Source organism: Calypte anna, chromosome 5A (genome assembly GCF_003957555.1).
Source record: "Calypte anna isolate BGI_N300 chromosome 5A, bCalAnn1_v1.p, whole genome shotgun sequence".
In the NCBI taxonomy this organism is placed as follows: Eukaryota; Metazoa; Chordata; class Aves; order Apodiformes; family Trochilidae; genus Calypte; species Calypte anna.
Genome location: NC_044251.1, coordinates 41,029,872 through 41,050,759, shown reverse-complemented (window position 1 = coordinate 41,050,759; position 20,888 = coordinate 41,029,872). Strand labels below are relative to the sequence as shown.

Sequence of the window (20,888 nt, the reverse complement as noted above, 5' to 3'; positions counted from 1 at the left end):
CTGCCCAGGAAAAAGTGGCAGCAGGGAGCTAAGGGGTTGCAATTCCCCTCAGTCAGGAGGTGTCAAAACCCTCCATGAGAGCAGAAAGGGTTTGTTTCATTCCCTGGGTTCTGAAATAACACCTTAAATTCAAAGCTTGCCCTTGGATTTCTTTCACACCTCTGATCCAGTAGAGCTGGTTCTCATCAGCTGTTACCACATCATCTTGTGTCTTGCCCAACTCTGCAAACTAATGACATGGAAACAGGGCTTTGATGTCTTGGTAAAACTGAGTTGCAAGACTGCTCCAAGGTCCCTCAAATATGAGTTTTTAGTATTTGGATACTACCTTGGGGGGTTACATACCAAAAGCATCCCAAAGGAACCCCATCTGGCCTGAGGAACAGCCTGAGCAGGATGATCCCTCTCCCATCCCCAGCTGCACCAGATTATTAATTACTGCACAAGCAGCAGCCTCAGGAGTTGAGTAACTCAGCCACAAACTGTTCAGCCCTCTGGTCACTGGATGGGAAAAAGGTGAAAGAGGAACACAAGATCCTACTGGGATTTTAGGTGCTACCAAAACCAGCCCCAGAGAGAACCTCTGTCCTTGGGGTCTTATGGAAAGGACAAGACCAATCATTAGAGCTATGGAGAATGAGAAAAATCAAGAATCCCTTAAATTTCTAGTTCTTTGAAAGGCAAGAGTGGTGGCATGAGAAAGAGCTCACTTAAGACCTGGTCCAAAAGCTACAAGAAAGAGAATCAAGTTATATCCACGAGGAGGGATCTGACACAGAATGGGTCATGAGCACCTGGACAGCATCACACCAGGGCCTCCTAAATCCTTACTTCAGAGGTAGTTTTGTATTAATTTTACCAATATCCATTGCTAAAGCACACAGGTGATTTCCCTGCCTTTGAACTACAGCTTCAGAGCTCTGGCTTTGGTCACAAAGCCTCCCCAGGCACAGAAGAAAGGAGCAGAACTGGTTTTTCATGGCAGTTTTTGCTGTTCTTGGAGATTTGCAAAAAAAAAAAAATAAAAATTAAAAAGGCCAATGACACACCTAAGAAATGCTCAGCACTGCCTCACACCTTCACATCTCCAGTCCCAGGGCTGATGCTTCCATAAGTTCACATCATGCAAAAGACCAGGAATGCTCCAGCACTTGGCCCCAGGGGCAGTGACAGTGACATTGCTGCAAGAGCAGAACATTTGCTCCTTTGAGCAAGACAAAGCTGCTCCTTTATCTCTTGCTAGATTGGATCTCTCAACAAAAGGAAAATATTGGCAGGGGAGGTGGTGTATAAACTTAATTTGGTGCTGATCTGAACATCTGTGCCTGGATGAATCACGGGGTCATTCCAGTCTCCAGCCTCCTCTGTTTCCTTGGGCTTGCTCCTACATGGCCAACCCTCAGTGCCACCTCTCCCAAAAACCTGGGAGTGTCCAGGTCCCATCAAAAGTGAGACCTGGTTCTGCAACTCAAGAGTGAGTGATTTATGCCTCAGGTTTTGGCTTCTCAGCTCAACCAAGAAAACTCCAGCCCAGAGAGCAGCCAGGAGCAGCAGCACTTGTAGGGGAGCTGAGAGGTTGCCCCAAAGCCATACCTTGTGTTTTAGCATCAGTCCTGCAGAGCTCAAGAAATTCCTGATGCAGACTTCTGCCCCTTGCAGGGCTCTGTCTCCCCTCATCCTGGCCATAACTCCATCCTTTTAGGTCAGCAGCTGAGCCAAAGGATTTCCAGCTGCATTACCCCACAGCTGTTCTCCATCCTCTCTGAGGTCAGAGCAGAGAAAGCAGACTGGGACCATGCTGCAGGTCACATCTGGCCTGGGACTGGGACCTCACTGATCACAGTGGAAAGGCCCTGACCCCAATCAGTTCCTAATCTTGGTTGTAAATCTGCCCGTGGGTGCTTTCATGTACTGAGATTGCTATCAAATGATTAAAAAAAAAAAACAAACCAAAAACACATGGTGAAAGTCTGGCTGCACATTTTCAACCAAAGCTTGGCCCCTGGCTGAGGAAAAGGCAGAATTCCATCCACTGACTCTCCCAGGTTTCTCCTCTACCTCTTCTGACTCCTGGGGAAACCTAAAAGAAACCCCAAACCATCACCAACCATAAACCTCTCCAACACCACCAGCTCTCCCCAAGCTTCCCCTGTTTCTTCCTGGGACTTCAGTCCAGATCAAAGCTTTTGGTGACTTTCCCTTCACGCAAGCTATGAATGCCAAACCACTTTCATGGTTTCAGGGACACAGCACTGTCCCCAGAGGTCCCAGGAGGGTTTTCTTGCAAGCAACTCCCACTCCATCTGCTTTCCAGAGAGCTGGCTGGGTCCTCTGCTGACTCTGTAAATGTCCCTTCTGCTACTCAGAGTTCACTCTGAACCCTGATCTCTGGAGGAGACATTGCCTGGAGTCAGGGAGATGCCATCAGGAGGAGAAATGAGCCTTGATGAAGAAGAAACCCCAGAGAAGGCACCAGCCACCTCCAAAGGTGCCAGAACAGCTCTTGCCCTGATCCATATGACTTCCCCTCTGTGTTCCAGTGAAGCCACCTGAGTGTTTCCTGCAGCCAGGAGGAGAAAGAGGCAACTCTGGAAGAGATCCAGCCCAGGTAAGAATGATGGATTTGCAGAGGAACCCACCTCTCTCCACTAACTGTAGAGAAGGATGGGGCTAAAGACCTGAATGAGGCTGAATTGGAGCTTACACTGCTCAGGAATTGCTCAGACCCTCCTGAAGGATCATTTTCTCCTGCCTTTACCCCCAGACCACCCAACACATGCTGTCTTTAAGTGTTGCTGATTCTGCCCCATCACCTGTGATTTATGGAGCTCCCTGGCCACCTGAGAGCCTTCCCAATGTAATCAAACCAAATCCCCAAGCCCTGAAGGCACCATCATTGGGAATTCTTCCTCTGACACCATCCTCTCCTGATGGATCTGGGCCTGCCCACCTCTTTGTGCCCCATTTTCCACCAAAGCTGGGGCCAATTACCATCTCCTTTCCAGATCAAGCACTTCCAGAAACAGGAGATGTGATGTGCAGCATCTGGAGCATCTCCTGGGGCTGTGCAGGACCCAGCACCAAGAGGCCCAAACAGGACCCCTCTTTTCCAGGATTTAGGCTCCTGTTTGCCCCTCCTTGCTCCAAAATCCACTCCAGGTCACCCATTGCTGCTGGTGCCCTGTCCTGGCCCTCCTCCCCATGCTGTTGGGCACTCCTCACACAGTCAGCACCATCATCATCTTTTTCATCACTGTCCATCTTGCTCTCACCATGCTCACCAACATCATCACCATCATCACCACAGAGCTGCAGTGCCCCCCAACATCACTTTTACCATTTTTCCCCACCATCCACCTCACACCAACATCTCCAGCATCCCCATCACTCAGGGCACAACCAGCTCAGCTGCAAGAGATTTTGGGCAGCTCTTCTGTACCACTTTACAGCACCACCACATGATGATTGCTGAAGGCTGCAGCCTCTTGGACTTTATGGAGGCCCAGATGGACCACAAAGATCCCTAAAGAAGAAGCAAAGGGCTCTTGTAAGCCACCTGATGTGGAGATACATTCCTTGAGAGTTTGGGAAGAAAAATAGAATAAGTTCTGGGTGAGGGAGTGAGTTACCAGCAACATCTTCAGAGTTTTCTTGTGGCTCCTTACCTTTCAGGTGCTCAGCCACCTCAGTGTAAGTCCTCAGCACTGCCAGGGACACTGCTTCCCCTGGAACACAAAGAGAGCCCTGAGGGACAAGGAGCTGGAACAACATCCTGACAGTGGTGTTCAGCTTGGAGAAGAGAAGGCTGCAATGGGGAGACCTTAGAGCACCTTCCAGTGCCTGAAGGGGCTCCAGGAAAGCTGGGGAGGGACTGGGGACAAGGGCAGGGAGGGATGGGATGAGGGGGAAGGGTTTCCAGATGGAAGAGAGATGAGATGTGAGGAAGAAATAGTTTGTTGTGAGGGTGCTGAGCCCCTGTGCCAGGTTTCCCAGAGAAGCTGTGGCTGCCCCATCCCTGGCAGTGTCTCAGCCCAGGTTGGATGGGGCTTGGAGCAACCTGGGCTGGTGGGAGGTGTCCCTGACCATGGCAGGGGGTGGGTATGGATCAGATTTAAGGTCCCTTCCAACCCAAACCATTCTATAATTCTATGCTTCTACACAGGTGACAGAGCAGCCCCACCTGGCTCTCTGACAATGTCAGGTTATATTTCTCTGCCTCCTAAGGTGCTTCAAGCTCTGAAAGACTTGAAAGAACTAAGTAAAACTGGACTTCATGCCAACAACCAGGTTATCTTGTCTACCCCAACAGCCCAAACCACCACAATTTTCCCTCTTGTCATACATTCAGACCCTGTAAAATGCTTACAAACCTAAGAACAGCACCTGTACTGAGATTCTGTCTTCACACAGCATCTGCCCACGAGAAGAACTGATTTCATCTGACTGCTACCAGTGGGTGGAGGCCCAGGGGGTGAGATGTGGCACCTCCTTATCTTTCAAACTTGTCTGCAGGATCCCCAGGGTGAAGGAAGCTTGGTGAGCAGGGCCAGAGAAGGGACAGGAGGGCCACATGTCATACTTACAGCTGGCATAAAACAGCACCACTGTCCTGGCAGTCTCCAAGAGGGTTGGGTGGAAGGTCTCCTCTTCCAGGGCACGGATCTGCTCCAGGGGCAGCTCTCTCTTCTTGTCCCTGGCAACTGCTTCCACCACTTGATCATCCTGAATGTCTGCAAGGGAGCCAGAGCCATGCATGAGCACAGGTAGGAACTGCAGCACCCTGTTCCACCCCAGAACCTCCCAGCAGAGACATGGAGATGGTCAGCAGAGGGGGAAAAAATGGTCTGGTTATTGCCATCCAGCATGAGCTGGAGAGGTTGGGCAGTGAGAAACCTCAGCAAGTTCAACAAGGGCAAGTGTAGGGTCCTGAAGCTCAGGAGGAATAACCCCATAGATCAGTGTGGGTTAGGGGTTCACCTGCTGGGAAGCAGCTCTGTGGGGAAAGCCCTGGGAGTCCTGATGGACAACAGGATGCCCATGGGCCAGCAATGTGTCCCAAAAAGCCAATGGCATCCTGGGGTGCATCAAAAAGAGTGTGACCAGCAGGGTAATCTTCCTCTCCACTCTGCCCCATCTGGAGTCCTGTGCCCAGTTCTGGGCTCCCCAGTTCAGGAAGGACAAGGAGGTGCTGGAGAGGGGGCAGCAAAGGGCTCTGAAGATGGTTAGGGGACAAGGACATCTCTCCTAGGAGGAAAGGATGAGGGACTTGGGTCTTTCATGTCTGGAGGAAAGAAGACTGAGAGGGGGATCTTGTCAAGGCTTAGAAATACCTAAAGGGTGGGAGGCAGGAGGATGGCGTCAGTCTTTTTGCAGTGGTGCCCAGGGAGAGGACAAGAGGGAATGGGCACAAACTGGGACACAGCAAGTTCCATCTACACAGGAGGAGGAACTTTGAGGGTGACCCAGGCTGCCCAGAGAGGTGGAGGAGTTTCCATCTCGGGAGACATTCCAGACCCACCTGGACACCATCCTGTGCAACCTGCTCTGGGTGATCCTGCAATTCCAACTCCTAACATGCTGTGATTTTTGTGATATGAAGGAGTGGAGGAAAAGGCACAGACGTGCTCACAGACAGACATAAAACTCACTGAAATGCTCTTATATGGTCTCACAGCAGTTGTGCCCTTGGGTTTGAGCACTATTCTTTAAGCACATTGCCTTCTCTAGGATCCACTTTCCTTTTTTTGGAAAACAAAATCAATTTTGTCTGACAAAAACCACATTTTTAAGGGAGCATTGGAAGGGCCAGAGCTTTCTCCCTGGGGAAAGCAACTGGAACAACTCTTAGAAAAACATGTCTCAAACCCTTCCAGAGGGCCTGATAATCCTGAGGCACTTCAACTGATGCTGGCAGAGGAGCACTTTGAGCTCTCCTGCCTCTGAAGCATTGGAGCAGAAGCTCCCTCCTGCAGCACCTCTCCAGCTGTTCCTCTCTTTTTCTGCCCTGCTATTTCCCCTTAAAGATTATTCCTGCCTGTCCCAAAGCTCCAGTGAACTGCAGAGAATAAAAGGGGCACCCTGTAGAGCCAGGGTGTGACTGGGGTGCTCTGCCTGGGACTTGAAACTTGTTTTCTAATGCTTTAACATCTTGGTGTCTCCAGCAGATGCTACCTGCAGGTCCCATCTGATGGCATCTGGGCAGTCACACACCTTGACTGTTATTCTCTTTTTCATCTTCCTCTTCCTCCTCTTCCTCCTCCTCCTCCTGGATTTGCTCAACCTTGCTCTTCTCTTCCACCAGGTTTATAATTTCATCAGTGTCTTCTAAGATCAGGTATTTGATTGGCACTCCCTAAAGAAAATCAGAAGGAGCAAAACATCACCCACTGTTCCAGCCACAAACCAAGCTCAAGGACATCAGAACCCAGCTCCTTATTTTTGGGGTATATCAACAGACTCCTGAAGCTGCCAAGCAGGAGAGTGTTCTTCTTCTTTGATCCAATTTCACCTGCACAGGGATTTTTCTCAATCCAGACTGACTTCTCCTTGCCAGGATATAGAGGAAAAAAAAAAAAAAAGTGTGGCTCTGTGGGATCCTGTGCCTGGAGTGCTGAAAGTGAGCACCAGTTCCACCTTCCAGCATCTTGCCACAGATCCCATCACTGCAAGATGCCCAATGGTCAAAGAGTGAAAGAGAGGAAGGGGGAACCACAGGAAAGCTGGGGAGGGGCTTTTCACAGGAGGTAACAGTGACAGGGGAAGGGGTGATGGCTTTAAACTGAAAGAAGGGAGATCTAGGCTGGATATTAGGAAAAAATCTTCACCATGAGGGTAGTAAGACACTGGAACAGGTTGCCTTGGGAGGTTGTTGATGCCCCATCCCTGGCAGTGTCTCAGCCCAGGTTGGATGGGGCTTGGAGCAACCTGGGCTGGTGGGAGGTTGGCCTGACCATGGCAGGGGGTGGGTATGGATCAGCTTTAAGGTCCCTCCCAACCCAAACCATTCTATGATTCTATGAGATACAGGGTGCATTTGGCTTTTCTCCCTCTAAATGGCTCAGATCATCCCATCACTCCTAGTGTAGCAACCTTTCTATCAACTGAGTGACATTCTCATGATGTGTTTTGTGTTTTTCTTGGTTATTTTTATTTCTTCCAGGCTCAATGATTCTCTGCTTTGAATGCAGAACTGGTGCACCTAATTCAAATCAGGCAGGGCTGGTCATGGAAGCTGTGGCTGCCCCATCCCTGGCAGTGTCTCAGCCCAGGTTGGATGGGGCTTGGAGCAACCTGGGCTGGTGGGAGGTGTCCCTGATCATGGCAGGGGGTGGCAATGGAGGAGCTTTAAGGTCCCTCCCAACCCAAAGCAGTCTGGGATTCTATGATCACAGCTAGGAAACTGGCACAAAAAAAGATCTCTCACAAAGCACAACAAGGAAGAGTGCTCCCAAGTGTATGTGGGGCTGCCAACCCATGGCAATCAAAAAGCAAAATCTATTTCTCAGAAATGAGACCTTGCTGGCTTGAAACCAGACCTGGCACCACCTTGGGGAAAAGCACTTCAGCCAAAAAAACAGATTTTAAAATGAACTGAGAGAAATGACAAAGTGCTGGCACCTCCCGTTGGCTCTGAGAGGAGAAACACAACATGCACATCCTCAGCAGGGCATGGAAAGGCCTCAGGGGATGCTGAGGTTCAGGTCTGATCCTGTGTCTTAGCAATCAGAAGGGTGACAGTTCAGTAACCTGGGGCAACGTCTGCTCCCTGGCGTTTTTTGGTGCTGAATTCCCTCTTGCTTCACAAGCTGGGTCAGGTCCCTCCAGAGTTTAGCTCATCTCCATCAACCTCATCTCACTTCCACCCTGCCCTTTTCCCAGATCAGTGCCAGAGGCAGCTGGTTACATCAGTTCAGCACAGACCTTTGCTTGTTTGCTCTCACTTTCCTCTCCCATCTTTTGAATGCCTTTCCTGAGGGGCTAAGGGCCTTTGGAAGTCCAGATTTTTGGGGGAATTTGCACTTGGACCTTCTACCTGAAGTAGATCCCAACCCTGTCTTGCTTTAAGGTGTAATGGAGATGTCATCCTATGTTTTGAACCCCAAATCAACTCAATATTTTCTCTTTCCAAGCAGGCACAAGTACCAGGCTCAGGCAGCTCCAAAGACACCTGTGTGGCAATGGAAAGACACTTCCTTTTACCCAAAAGGAACATAAACATTGTAAAATAATGTAATTCAGCATCTCACCTCATCTGGGGTCTTGAGAGCAACGTTTGACCGGAGCAGAACCTTCAGATCCAGGAGGTCCCTTCCAAAACACAAAGGGAACATTAAAAGGTGCAATGAAGGCCACCCCCTCCACTCCACCTCCCTGCCCACCTCTCCCACCAGCTCCAGCTCTTCACACAATTCTGCTTCAGTGCCCCAGAGAACTTCCAGGGACCCAGAATCACATCAGTGATGGAGAAGTGGGCTCCAAGTGACCTTTTGGGGAGCTTGCACTGCATGAGGGGTCTATTTTGCAAGGGGCTTGGACTCCTTTTCTGTGATCTGGGTCTTTACTCAGGCACTGGTGGTCACATCCCAGAGCAGTTGGACTTCAGCTCCTAAGTAAATGCAGCCTGGAAGTGCCTCCATCCAGAGAGGCACCAGGGTGGCAGAAAGCTGGGAGAAAAGAGCCCCCAACCACCCTTCTTCCATCTCCCCCCATTTTGCACAGCTGCCAGCAGACATCCCAGCCAGGACCTCCAGGGGCTGGGCATCTCCTGTAGCAAAACATCCATCATGAAAGCATTTGGTGTCCTGGTGTGGGCCAGGATAAAGGGGATTTTCTGCCTTGTCATTTTGCTTTCAGCTGAGTTTCTTGCAGGCAGCTGCACTGCTGAAATGAACAGCAAGTTTCTCAGGCAGTGGCTGCTGCTGGGACTGATCCCACTCAATATTTACAGGTACAGCCAGAGCCTGGGGTGCAGAACCAAGGGCACTGCTCAGCTCTGAGGAACATTTTGCCCTCTGGAAGGAGAAAAGGAGTCAAGAGCTCACACCTGGAACCTCCTTTGGGGAGGAACAGACAAGAGAAATGACCAAAACTGACCAAACAGAGGATTCCATCCCATACACCTCATCCTCAGCAGAAATTGGAGGGATCACCAGGGTCAAACCCCTTCCTGCTTCCCCTTCTTCCCCTCTCCCTGTTTGCTTCAGCATCCTGGGAGGATTCCATCCCTTCCTCTGCCTGTGCTCCTGATCCATCCCAGCCTCAATCTGTGTGTTCCTGCCTCCAGCTCCCAACTGCTGCTGACCCCAGGATTCCAGCCTGGACTTTCCCAGGGCTGCCCTGCAGCCTCAGTGGGGATGGGAGAGTTATTGGGGGAGAGGAGGAAGAACCTGGGATCAATTTTCCTGTATACTGTATAGATTTAGTCATTTTTTTCCTGTTTCTCATTCCTGTTCCATTCAAGCTGTGTAGTTTAGTTCCCAACCCATCAGTCTCTCTCCCTTATTCTCTCTCCTTCCTTTATCAGGGAGTGGGATTAACAGGGAGCATCTGGCACTGGGTTTAATTGCTGGGCAGTGTTTAACCCTGACACATTTGCAAACAGAAGCCAGGCTGGTGGGGGCAGAGAGGTCCTGAGCCCACGGGGCAGAGAGAAGTCACTGCAAGTCAAGCACAGAGGAAATCAGAGCTCCCCAGCTTTTACAAACACATCTCCTGTCCCCCTCCTGTGCTACAAGCATCTTGGTCTCACCCAGAGAGACCTCGGTGGCTGAGGAGGCACCATGACCCCTTGGCATGTCCCAGCACCCATATTCCACCTCCTTGCTTGGATCTCTTTCTGCCCCTTTGAGGGCAAAACCCAAAGCTTTCCATCTGTGCTAAGTTTCCTTTGCAAAATTTTCAGTCTGAGTGGGTTTTCCACTTTGAAGTCAGCAAGGAGCTCAAACATTTCTATGGTTCCCAGCCAGTCTGAAACCAAACTAATCTGATTCTGGACAAGTCCTTAAACATGAAACCCTCTCATATATATATATATATTTATATATATTTATATATATATACCCTTGTTTTACTGCTTCTCATATCAGTGTAGTTAACCCACTCAGTACCATCCTAGTGGTGGGGTAACCAAGCTTGGAAACACCCCAGAAAGCAAAAAGAATCTCAAAACACCTGAAAGTAAATACCTGGACAAAAGGGCAACTCCTGCTTTCCCCAAGAGCTGCCAGGCCACAAACTCTGCTGTCCTCCTGTCAGCCTCATAGGTCTCTTTCTGGCTGAGGATGAAGACAAGGGGTAACCCAAGCTGTAAGTGAACAGTGGAAACCTTCTCTGGGTCCTCAGCAACCTCTGTCTGGAGAAAGGACATGGTTAGATTGCAGCACATCTCCATACAGTTGAAGGTACCGCAGTTCTTCTCCTCTTCTTCTCCTTCTCCTCCTCCTTCCCCAGCCACAGACCCTCAAAAAAAAGCCCCCAACCCCATTTCAAAAACATCCACCAAAGCAGAACCCACACAACCCCAGTGAAGCTGTTCCAACCTGCCATGACCCTCCCTGTTAAAAACCTGGTCTTTATTATGCGTGTTCTTTGTGACTTAGCAACTCCAGATGTCAAAACTCCACTCATTTTTATTTACCTGGCACCCAATCCCCAGAGCAGTTGGAAAACCCTGGCCACAGCATGCCAAGAGCTGGCATCCTCTTCTTCCTGCCTTGGACATGCTGCTTCATGAGAGCTTAACAAAGCATCTTCCCTCCATGGAAGGAGCTCAGGAGCTGAAGGAGACACTTCCCAGCTCATCTCCCCATCTGTTTGGCTGGGCAGAGATGCCACCAGTGGGAACTGGGAGGCAGCTGCAGCTCACTGCCCAGTAGGAAAAGGAGATAGGATAAAGGCTCCTGTCCCTTGTCCTTACCAGGGGGTGAATCCCTGCTCTCAATCTCCACAAGGTGCTGAGACTCCTGTGGGGAGCCTAGAGGAGCAGCTGAGGATTTTGATGAGTTTGGAGAAAAGGAGGCTGAGGAGCAACCTCACCACAGCTTCCCCAGGAAGGAATGTGGAGAGGGAGATGCTGAGCTCTGCTCCCTGCTACCCAGTGACAGGACACATGAGAATGGTTCAAAGACTGGCCATGAGGAAGCATTTCTTCAGCAAAGAGGGAGGTCAGACACTGAAACAGGCTTCCTAGGGGGATGATCAGTGCCCCAGACCTGTCGGTGTCTAAGAGGCATTTGGACAATGCCCTTAAAAACATCCTTTAATTTTTGGTCAAGCAGTTGGACTAGATACTAGTGGTAGATCCCTGAAATATTCCAGCCTAATGGATTGGATTGGATCCTGTATGTCCCAGCAAAAGTCCCAGGAGCCCCTCCAGCCCATTCTCACCACTGGAGGAGCATCACACACATCAGTGCCAGGGCTACCTAGGAAGCTCCAAGCAAGCTGAGCAGTGCACTGGAATATCACTCCTTTCCAGCCTCACACCTCTCCTTTGCCTGGAATAATCCTGGGAGCTCTGCCATTAACTCCCTGGGGATGGGATGGGTGGATTCCCAAGCTCAGCCTTTCCCTCTGTGCTCACACCTCCCTCATTCCCACATCCACTCCACATCTCCCCTTCCCCAGCCATACCACCAGAGGAGCTCCCATGAGCTTGAGGTGCCTGTGGATGTTGAGCAATGTCAGGGGCTGCCCCATGGGTGTCCTCCTGCAGGGCTGGGACAGCTCAGGGCTCTGCTGGCAGTGGCAGAACATCAGCTGGGCAGAGGACACATCAGGGCCATCACTGCTGAGAGAGAGAAAATAAAAACCAGAGTGAGCTGGGCACCCACCACTGGGTTTTAATACACCCTGATGGAATGAGCATGTTTGCTGACACCTTTTAGAGGACAGATCATCCTCAGGCTCATGGTTTGGCAGCCTTGTAGGACTTCTTCAAGAGCTCTACTCCTGACAGGTACAACTGTGTCCAGGTGCTATTGAGAATTGTGCTGCACTTCTACTAAAATCCCTGGGTAAATGACCTCAAACCCAGGATATTTGGCTCAAGGCTGAGCTTTTCTCAGACCCTGGATGACACCTGAAGTTCACAGCTTTGCTCATCCCTTTCACCCCACTGATGACATCAGTGTATGAGGAATATTTCACCTACTGAATAACAGCAAAATCGAGTTCCCTGGGTGGTTCCCAGCTTGGTGGTTCCTGCATCAAATTCCCTGAGTGGTTCCCAGCTTGGTGGTTCCTGTATCAAATTCTCTGGGTGGTTCCCAGCTTGGTGGTTCCTGCATCAAATTCTCTGGGTGGTTCTCAGCTTGGTGGTTCCTCCATCAAATTCCTTGGGTGGTTCCCAGGTTAATGGTTCCTGCATCAAATTCCCTGAGTGGTTCCCAGGTTAATGGTTCCTGCATCAAATTCTCTGGGTGGTTCTCAGCTTGGTGGTTCCTGCATCAGATTCCCTGGTTGGTTCCCAGCTTGGTGGTTCCTGCTCTGAGACCATCACTGCTGTTTGCCTGCAGGTGGTCCCATTTATCTCCTGATGCATCATTCCCCACCCCTAAAACAGGGATCCCCTTTGTAAGGGGTTTTAAGTCCCCTCTGTGGAAGAGCAGGGTGTAGTATCAAGACCTGAAAGCCCTGGGTGGGTGAAAATTCTTCACCTTGGTGAAGCTACCACCATTTCACCAGCTAAGGAGGTGCCTGCTGGTGCCCTCTCTACTTTTTAAGCAAAATGAAGCAGATTCCTGTCCAAAGGACAACCGTGCCATCTAGTGGCAGCCACAAAAAGCTCTCCTTGCTCAGGATCCTGCAGGGATGGGATGGCATCTTGGGGACTGAAAGGTTTTGGTGTCACCTGTAAGAACAGGCAGGTCGTTGTGTAAACTCTTTGCTGAGGATGCTACATGCTGTGGGCTACTCCCACCTTGGTTCCTCTCAGTTTCCTGACTGCAGGGGCTCACAGGATGAAGTGGTGGGGAGGGATCTGCCCTTCCAATCCAGCTCCTCCAGCATGGGAAAGGGATGGATTGAGCTGGCCAGCCCCAGGGCAGTCATGGGATGGGAAATCCCAAATACAGGAGCAGAGACTCCCTCAGCTGAGCTGCAGAACTCACTGATACCAGAAGTTGCTCAGATGAAAAGTAAAAATGTGTTGAAAAAAAAAGTCTGCTGGCTGTTAACACCCTGACCCAGGTTCAGCTCCCATCTCTTAACAATCCTGAAACCTCTGGCTGCCAGAAGATGGGATCCACACCCTCAGACCCCTTTTGAAGCCCCTATGGCCACTGCAGGATAAAACAGGGAGCTGGGTGGTGTTTGCCCTGACTTCTTACCCTTCTCAGAAGGTCAGACTTCCTCACTAATGCACAAGGCTGAGTGTTTCAAGCTGTACCAGTCCCCTGTCCAAGCCTAGAGCTGAGGTTTGATCAGGCACTTATGGAGACACTGGACTTTCCTATAAAACCCCCCTCAATGAACAGTCACAAAATCCATGGCTACTCCAAGCCCACAAGAAGCAACTGGTTTGGAAAAGCAAACCAGCTCTGACTGTCCACCCTTGGCATAACATCCAAATACCAGCCCAGATTTGAGCTGAGAAGCTGAGAAACCCAAGAAGAGGGCAAATAGTGTCAGGGAAGAGCTCTACATGGTGTATGTGTGTGTTTCTGCTCATACCTGGTGGCTTTCAGCAGCATTGGCTCAGTAGTCAGAACAAACTGGTGGACAGTCCCATAGACAAAGGCTGCCTCCATCACAGCTCTGTGCTCTGGGGAGAGAAAAGTAAGAGAAAAATTCATCTCAGAGCCCTCCAGATCTCCCTCTTCATCCTTCCCTACTGTAAAAATCAATGCCCAGGCTTTCCAGAAACTCTGGGTAAAAAGTCACAGCTGTCTGAAGGCAAACTATCAAGGTTAACCAAGTAACTGGACCCAGTTGCTGATCCCCAGTAAACACAGAGATGGTGTCAGTGAAGCCATTCTACCAGGTACCTTTAACCAGAGAGCTGCCAACAAGTTTCTTTATTTATTAAGACAGCAACCTCAAAATCACACAGAATGTGGCTTGGAAGGGACCTCTGGGGATGCTCCAGAGCAGGTTGCACAGGATGGTGTCCAGGTGGGTCTGGAATATCTCCAGAGATGGCAACTCCTCCACCTCTCTGGGCAGCCTGGGTCACCCTCAAAGTTCCTCCTCCTGTGTAAATGGAACTTGCTGTGTCCCAGTTTGTGCCCATTCCCTCTTGTCCTGGGCACCACTGCAAAAAGACTGACCCCATCCTCCTGCCTCCCACCCTTTAGGTATTTCTAAGCCTTGATAAGATCCCCCTCTCAGTCTTCTTTTCTCCAGACTGGAAAGTCCCAAGTCCCTCATCCTTTCCTCCTAGGAGAGATGTTCTGATCTCTGGATGTTTAGTCCTCTAATCAGCTTTGTAGCCCTCAGCTTGGCTCCAGCAAGGCCAAAGAAAGACAAAACAAAGACAGAGGGATAAACATAAGAGTTTATAATGAGGGGAAAGGTTTCCTTAGCTTTACTTTGCTTCCCTTTTGTTCTTCAACAGAATGGAGGTATGGCTGAGTAGTTAAATGACAGCAGCTGATCATTTTATTCTGGAAAAGGCCAGTCCCAGGTTTTGATCAGGAAGATTCCTGTGTATTTTCCCTAGAAGGGGTGCTGGATGTGCAGGGATGGCTGCTCCAGGGATTGCTCCTGATGAGGAGGCAAAGGGACACCCAACCATAGCCATGGGAGGGTAGGAAGGAGCAAATCCCTAGATAGGAATATTTTAAGTCTTTAGGAGCCTTACAAACCTGCAGTCACTGTATCATCACATAACCTATAGGTATTACTTTTATCATTGTTCTAGAACCAGTATGAGACCCCCTGACAAATCATTTACTAACACTCTAACAATTAATTGTTTGTGACACTTATCCAGGTATTTGATTACTTGCATATTTAATTGTTAAGATATCTTCTTGTTTGTTATCCTAACCCCTTGTTCTGCTATCCTAATATCCTAACACTCATATAATCCAATTCAGACCTTTTTAGCCCAGCTTTGAAGACCCCTTGTTATTTACAATAAAATTCTGTTTTATACATATGCATCTCAGATATTATCTTGTCCTTCTTAGGACACACTCTCTCCAGCAGTTCCCTGTCCTTCTTGAACAGGGAAGCCCAGAACTGGACTCTTTTCCCTTTCAAATCCATTCTGAAAGTTTATGGTCCCAGCAAAACTTTTCTGGTGCAGCTGGAAGCAAGACAGAGATGAAGAACTTGAGTCTGGGTGACCCTTGGAGGTTTCCTTGATCCTCCATTTGCAGGTTTTTGGGTCAGAAATCTAGTTTTCTCACAACTTAGTAATAAGAGGCTCTGGGAAGAGAGGAAAGAGGAGAAGTTGAGTATTAATACCTGCTGTCCCAGTAGCTGGTACATAGGCAAAGACCACATTTGACTTCCCTTTCAGTGAATCTTCAATGTTCTGAAGCTCTGCCAGTGTTTCAACATATTTAACTTCATTAAAGAGCAGGGCACTGAGGAGGGAGAAAGAAACAGCATCAGCAGCTCTTAAAAAGAGCAAATTTGCAGCCACATAACCATGAGGGGATAAACAGGGTAAAAAACCAGCTCCTTGCTGGCAGACTGAAGATTCCCAGCCTGAGCAGCTGCCCAGATGTGCCCTGGTCAGAGGCCATAGATTTAAGAGGGTCAAACCATGCAGAAGAGGGCAGCAGCCTTCTGCTGGAAAGAGGGCAGCCTCTGGAAGATGTGGGGTTTGTATGTTGTGGGAAGTTAAAGGTTTCCCAGAGCTGGTGCTCTACTTACAACAACACATTCCCAATGATGGAGTTCACGTCGAACAAAGCATCAGTGGGGAACTCTCTGAGCAGCACATTACCTCTGGGGAAGGAAGGAAGAGGATCAGAAAAAAAAAAAAACCAAACAAAAAACCAACCAACCAAATAAAAAAAAACCTAAAAACCAAAACAAAAAAAACCCCCACAAACTAGGAAAGATTAGCTAAATTACTTTTCACTCTTCTGCTACCTGCTGGCATGGATGGCTGGAAAGAAAACATCAGGCTTGAAGTTGGGGATTTCTTAGGACTTAGGTGTGCAGGGAATGCTGGTTTAGTGGTGTCAGAGAATCATAGAATTGGCTGGGTTGGAAGGGACCTCAGAGATCAAGTCCAACCCTTGATCCACTCCCACTGCAGTTCCCAGCCCATGGCACTCAGTGCCACATCCAGGCTCTTTGGAAAGATCTCCAGACACGGAGAATCCACTACTTCCCTGGGCAGCCCATTCCAATGCCTGATCACCCTCTCCAGAAAGAAATTCTTTCTCATCTCCAACCTAAACCTCCCCTGGCACAACTTGAGACCCTGCCCTCTTGTCTTGCTGAGAGTTGCCTGGGAAAAGAGCCCAACCCCCCCTGGCTCCAACCTCCTTTCAGGGAGTTGGAGAGAGTGATGAGGTCTCCCCTGAGCCTCCTCTTCTCCAGCCTCAACACCCCCAGCTCCCTCAGCCTCTCCTCATAGGGTCTGTGCTCGAGTCCCTTCACCAGCCTGGTTGCCCTCCTTTGGACCTGCTCCAGCACCTCGATATCCTTCCTGAACTGGGGGGCCCAGAACTGGACATAGTTGAGGTGTCACATCTGACCCTGCTCTTTCACTCAGCTTCTGGAGCCTGGTGATGAGAAGCCCAGCACAGACTGACAGAAAGTCAGAGCAGGTTCTGGGCATCACCCTGCAGAGCCTCACCACCAGAGGAGATGTTGCTGTGGGTCGTGTACAACAGAAAATGAGAACTGGGTGATGAGGAGTCTGGAAAACCAGGAGAGGCTGAAGGAGCTGGGGCTCTGCAGCCTGGAGAAGAGGAATTTGAGGAGAAACCTTATTGCTCCCTACAACTCCCCAAAGGAGACTGTGGTGAGGTAGGTGTTGGCCTCCTCTACCCAGTGACCAGTGCTAGGAGAAGAGGTGATGGGTTCAAGTTGTGCCAGGGGAGGTTTAGATTGGATATTAGGAAAAAATTCTTCACTGAAGGAGTGGTGAAGCAGTGGGACAGGTTGCCCAGGGAGGTGGTGGAGTTGCCAACCCTGGAGGTGTTAAAAACCAGGTGGATGTGGCACTTTGGGAGATGATTTGGTGGTTAAGGTGGTGTGGGACTTGACCTTGAAGGTCCTTTCCAATCATGAGGATTCTCTGAACTGAGTGGACACATGGAGAAGCTTCCAGCTGACAATCCATGAAGAACTAAACCTTCAGGGCAGACAAACTGAATACACCAAGAGGAAGACTGCCAAAGAGTGTTTTTACTAGGACTAGGCTGAAAAAATGGTGTTCTGGGTAAACCTGATAGCAGGAGCCCAGCAGGACAGAAGACCACAAATGAGGATGAGGCATTTGCAACACTTTGCCTGTGTTGGACCTTTTTGGGGGTAGTTTTCACTCAACTCTGTCAGTCACTTCTGTCCTCCTGACTCCTACAAAGCTCTCTCTGATCCCAGAGTTTTTTCCAAACATTTGCTCTGGAAAGGAACAGGAATGTGGTGCCCAGGAAGCCCCCCTCACCTGAACAGGTAGGCTTTCCTCAATGCATTTTCCTTTCTGCAGTATCTTGAAGCATCCTCTTTGGGACAATTAACCTAGGCATGGAAAGCATGTAATTAGATATCCACCTCCCCAAATGACTGCAAACACACAGCTCTGCAGTTCTGATTCCATTCAAGAGGGTAAATATAGATTTTCCAAGCCTGCTGGAAGAAAAAAATAGAATAAAATGGAGGCCAGAGCTGGGGAGTGGAGCTTGTCATTCAGTTTTAGTGGGAGGTGTCCCTACCCATGGCAGGGGGTTGGAACCAGATGATCTTTAAGGCCCTTTCCAACCTAAATCAGTCTGGGATTCTATGATTCTCCTGCCTTGATGTGGCTCAGATAGGATCAAGAGATCTTGTGAGCTGCCCAGGACACTCGAAGTGACAAGAGGTTGCTTCCTTCTTAAACTCAGCCTGTATCTGAAGGAAATTAAATACATATATAGATGATACAGATAAATATATAAGCACTTCTTATCATCTAATTACACTTCCCTAAACCTGTCATTCCCTTACCTAAACCTGCATAAAGTTTCAGCTAAAAAACCCTTCATCTCAAATACCTGTTGCACTGAATTGAAGGGGATCTTTTTTTCACAATTGGGCAGGAGGAAGCCATGGAGAGGGTCAGGCAAATCCCACCTGGGTGAAATGGGGAATCTGAGGCCCTCCTGGGCAGCAATGGGGATCCCACTCTGCCTTGTGCCATGCTCATGGGTGGACAGCAAGGACCAGGCAACTCCAAGGCATCCCATGCAGCTGCTGGAGGGGATGGGGAACGTGGGGCTGCTCATGAAAAAGACAAAGCTGCAAGGAAAATGTGAGTTATTTCCCCTAAATAAGAGTTTCCCCTAGACCCTCAAACACAGCTTCATCTGCTGAGACTGAACTGGGAGGTCAGGAGCAGCTGAGGGCTCTGCCAGTCCCCTGTGTTTGGAGGCACTGAGCCTCTCCAGGTGACCCACAGCTGGGACACAATTCACAAGCAGCAGATATAAAGCCAGGACAAGGGATAAAATGGGATGCCCTGGTCTGCCAACACCAGCTTTCTTCTGGGGTCTCAGTGCTGTCAGTCCCCAAGGTGGCTTGAGAGAAGCTCTGGCCACCTCAGAGGAAGATCTACAGAAATAATCTGCAGAAATTGCCTGTCCTGCTCCTCATCCCCATTTACCTTCACCACTGAGATGCCATAGTCCTGCAGGACCTCAGCAGAGTTCTCAATCTCCTCCAAGAAGGGCTGGGCAACAGAAGAAACTGAAATACCAGAAAAAAAAGAAAGAAAAAAGAGTTTTCAACCCTTCCCCTTCCTTTCAAACACACTCAGTGGTGATGTGGGAGCTTTTATAGAAACTCACCCCATGTCTGTGTCTCTGGAAAACCCAATCTGGGGTCACAAAGGTGCAGAACAAGAAAGGCAAAGCCAAGGATCTGCTAATTTTTGAGAGTTCTCAATCCCTCAGCATGCAAGGGATTTCCCCCTTCCCCAGGAAGAACCATGGAAGAGACCCATCCCCTTTGAGGGGATAACTCCTAAGAAGCCTGGGTTTCTCTTCCATGGTATCTCCAGACAATAATCCAGAAAACTGATGAAGTTTGAAGCCTGGGGACACACAGCCAGAAAAGATTCAACCCCAGGAGGTCTCTGCCTTTGTGTGCAAACACAGTTCCACCAACTTTGTTCCACTTTCCCACACAGAAGCCTTTGCTGAAAACTCAGGATGGCAAAAATACAGCCCATGAAATACCTACCATGATGGCTGAAGTAAGCCAGGGATGCTCTGCCAGCTTCCAAGCTGCTGAAATACTCCTGGGGGCTCAGCTCCTGTAGCAGCCTCGTGCTGCCCAACCTTGGGATGCAGGAAGCCCAGAAGAGCAGGAAAAAGCAAGAAGAAATCCATTGGACCTTTTGGGCTGGCATGGCAGCTGGCAGCTACAGGCACAGGAGAGTCACAACTGGGGAAAAAAAAGAAAAAAAAAACAAATCCCACATAGGAATATATGTTTTATATGTATGTACTGACATCTACCAGTGTCTTCAGGTCCAAAGGAGGGCAGCCAGGCTGGTGAAGGGATCCAGCACAAGTCCTGTGAGGAAGGGCTGAGGGAGCTGGGGGTGTTGAGGCTGGAGAAGAGGAGGCTCAGGGGAGACCTCATCACTCTCTCCAACTCCCTGAAAGGAGGTTGGAGCCAGGGGGGGGTTGGGCTCTTTTCCCAGGCAACTCTCAGCAAGACAAGAGGGCAGGGTCTCAAGTTGTGCCAGGGGAGGTTTAGGTTGGAGATGAGAAAGAATTTCTTTCTGGAGAGGGTGATCAGGCATTGGAATGGGCTGCCCAGGGAAGTAGTGGATTCTCCGTGTCTGGAGATCTTTCCAAAGAGCCTGGATGTGGCACTGAGTGCCATGGGCTGGGAACTGCAGTGGGAGTGGATCAAGGGTTGGACTTGATGATCTCTGAGGTCCCTTCCAACCCAGCCAATTCTATGATTCTATGATTCTATGATTCTGTTCAAGTAGGTGCAGCAGGACTGTGATTTCCAGAAAGGAGACAAATATCTCCAGGACATCATGGGCTGGTCACTAGATCAGCAGGTGATCCAGACAACTCCAGAGATGGCAGCAAAGTCCATTCTCTTTCCCCTGACTGGTACCTACCAGTGCATGGACCTCCAGTGCTTTCATTTAAGGGATGGTTTCCTTTCCTCCTTTTTTTTTTTTTTCCTTTTGATTCAACAAGTTAAACAACCAGGCAGAAAACAGTGCCTGTGCCATACAAAAAAACCTCCCCCAAACTGTCTCAATTCTTGTTAAAAAGCCTGGAGGATCCAACCAGTGTTAGATGTGTCCCTCAAAGAGATGCTGGCAAAGGATGGACCCCACTGCCCACCTCAGCCCATGCCAAATGATGTGGGGATGCTCCAGATCCCTCCCAGAGCCTGCCCCAACTCTCTGCTCTTGGAGGTTTCAGGAGAAGGGTTTGTGTCCTTGGATTTGTCATGACATCCTCTGCCCACCCTCTGAAACTGGGGGCAAGGGAGAAAAAAACCCAAGGAGTGTGGCAGGCTGCAGGGCAGTGCTGGCAGTTTCTCCTCCTGATGGGACTCCAGGTGAAGCTCAAGGAAAGCAGCCAAGGAAACTGGGGAGATGCTTCAGAGGATGGAGCAAAGAGTGCAGGGCTGCTGCCAGGGCTGGCCAGGAGTCCTGAAGAAGTTTTGCTAGGAAAAGATCAACCATAAAGATCAAATCCAACCATTAATCTAACCCTGAGGAGTCCAGAACTGCCCTGTTGCCCTCA

At 49.5% G+C, this 20,888-nt stretch overlaps 1 protein-coding gene across 3 annotated transcripts in view; it reads right to left on the bottom strand.

Annotated features, from left to right (window-relative positions):
• Positions 1–20,888, bottom strand: part of TXNDC16 (thioredoxin domain containing 16) — a 50,762-nt gene that overhangs the window by 24,190 nt on the left and 5,684 nt on the right. For all 3 annotated transcript variants that reach the window (XM_030452577.1, XM_030452576.1, XM_030452578.1), the window contains 12 exons: positions 19,348–19,551; positions 18,770–18,852; positions 17,576–17,649; positions 15,826–15,900; positions 15,412–15,533; positions 13,672–13,762; positions 11,632–11,788; positions 10,185–10,351; positions 8,247–8,307; positions 6,211–6,352; positions 4,584–4,730; positions 3,666–3,725 (listed from right to left, as the gene is read on the bottom strand). In XM_030452577.1, the coding sequence (XP_030308437.1) occupies positions 3,666–3,725; positions 4,584–4,730; positions 6,211–6,352; positions 8,247–8,307; positions 10,185–10,351; positions 11,632–11,788; positions 13,672–13,762; positions 15,412–15,533; positions 15,826–15,900; positions 17,576–17,649; positions 18,770–18,852; positions 19,348–19,516 (1,348 nt within the window). In that variant the 5' untranslated portion in view covers positions 19,517–19,551. The remainder of the gene's footprint in view (positions 1–3,665; positions 3,726–4,583; positions 4,731–6,210; positions 6,353–8,246; positions 8,308–10,184; positions 10,352–11,631; positions 11,789–13,671; positions 13,763–15,411; positions 15,534–15,825; positions 15,901–17,575; positions 17,650–18,769; positions 18,853–19,347; positions 19,552–20,888) is intronic.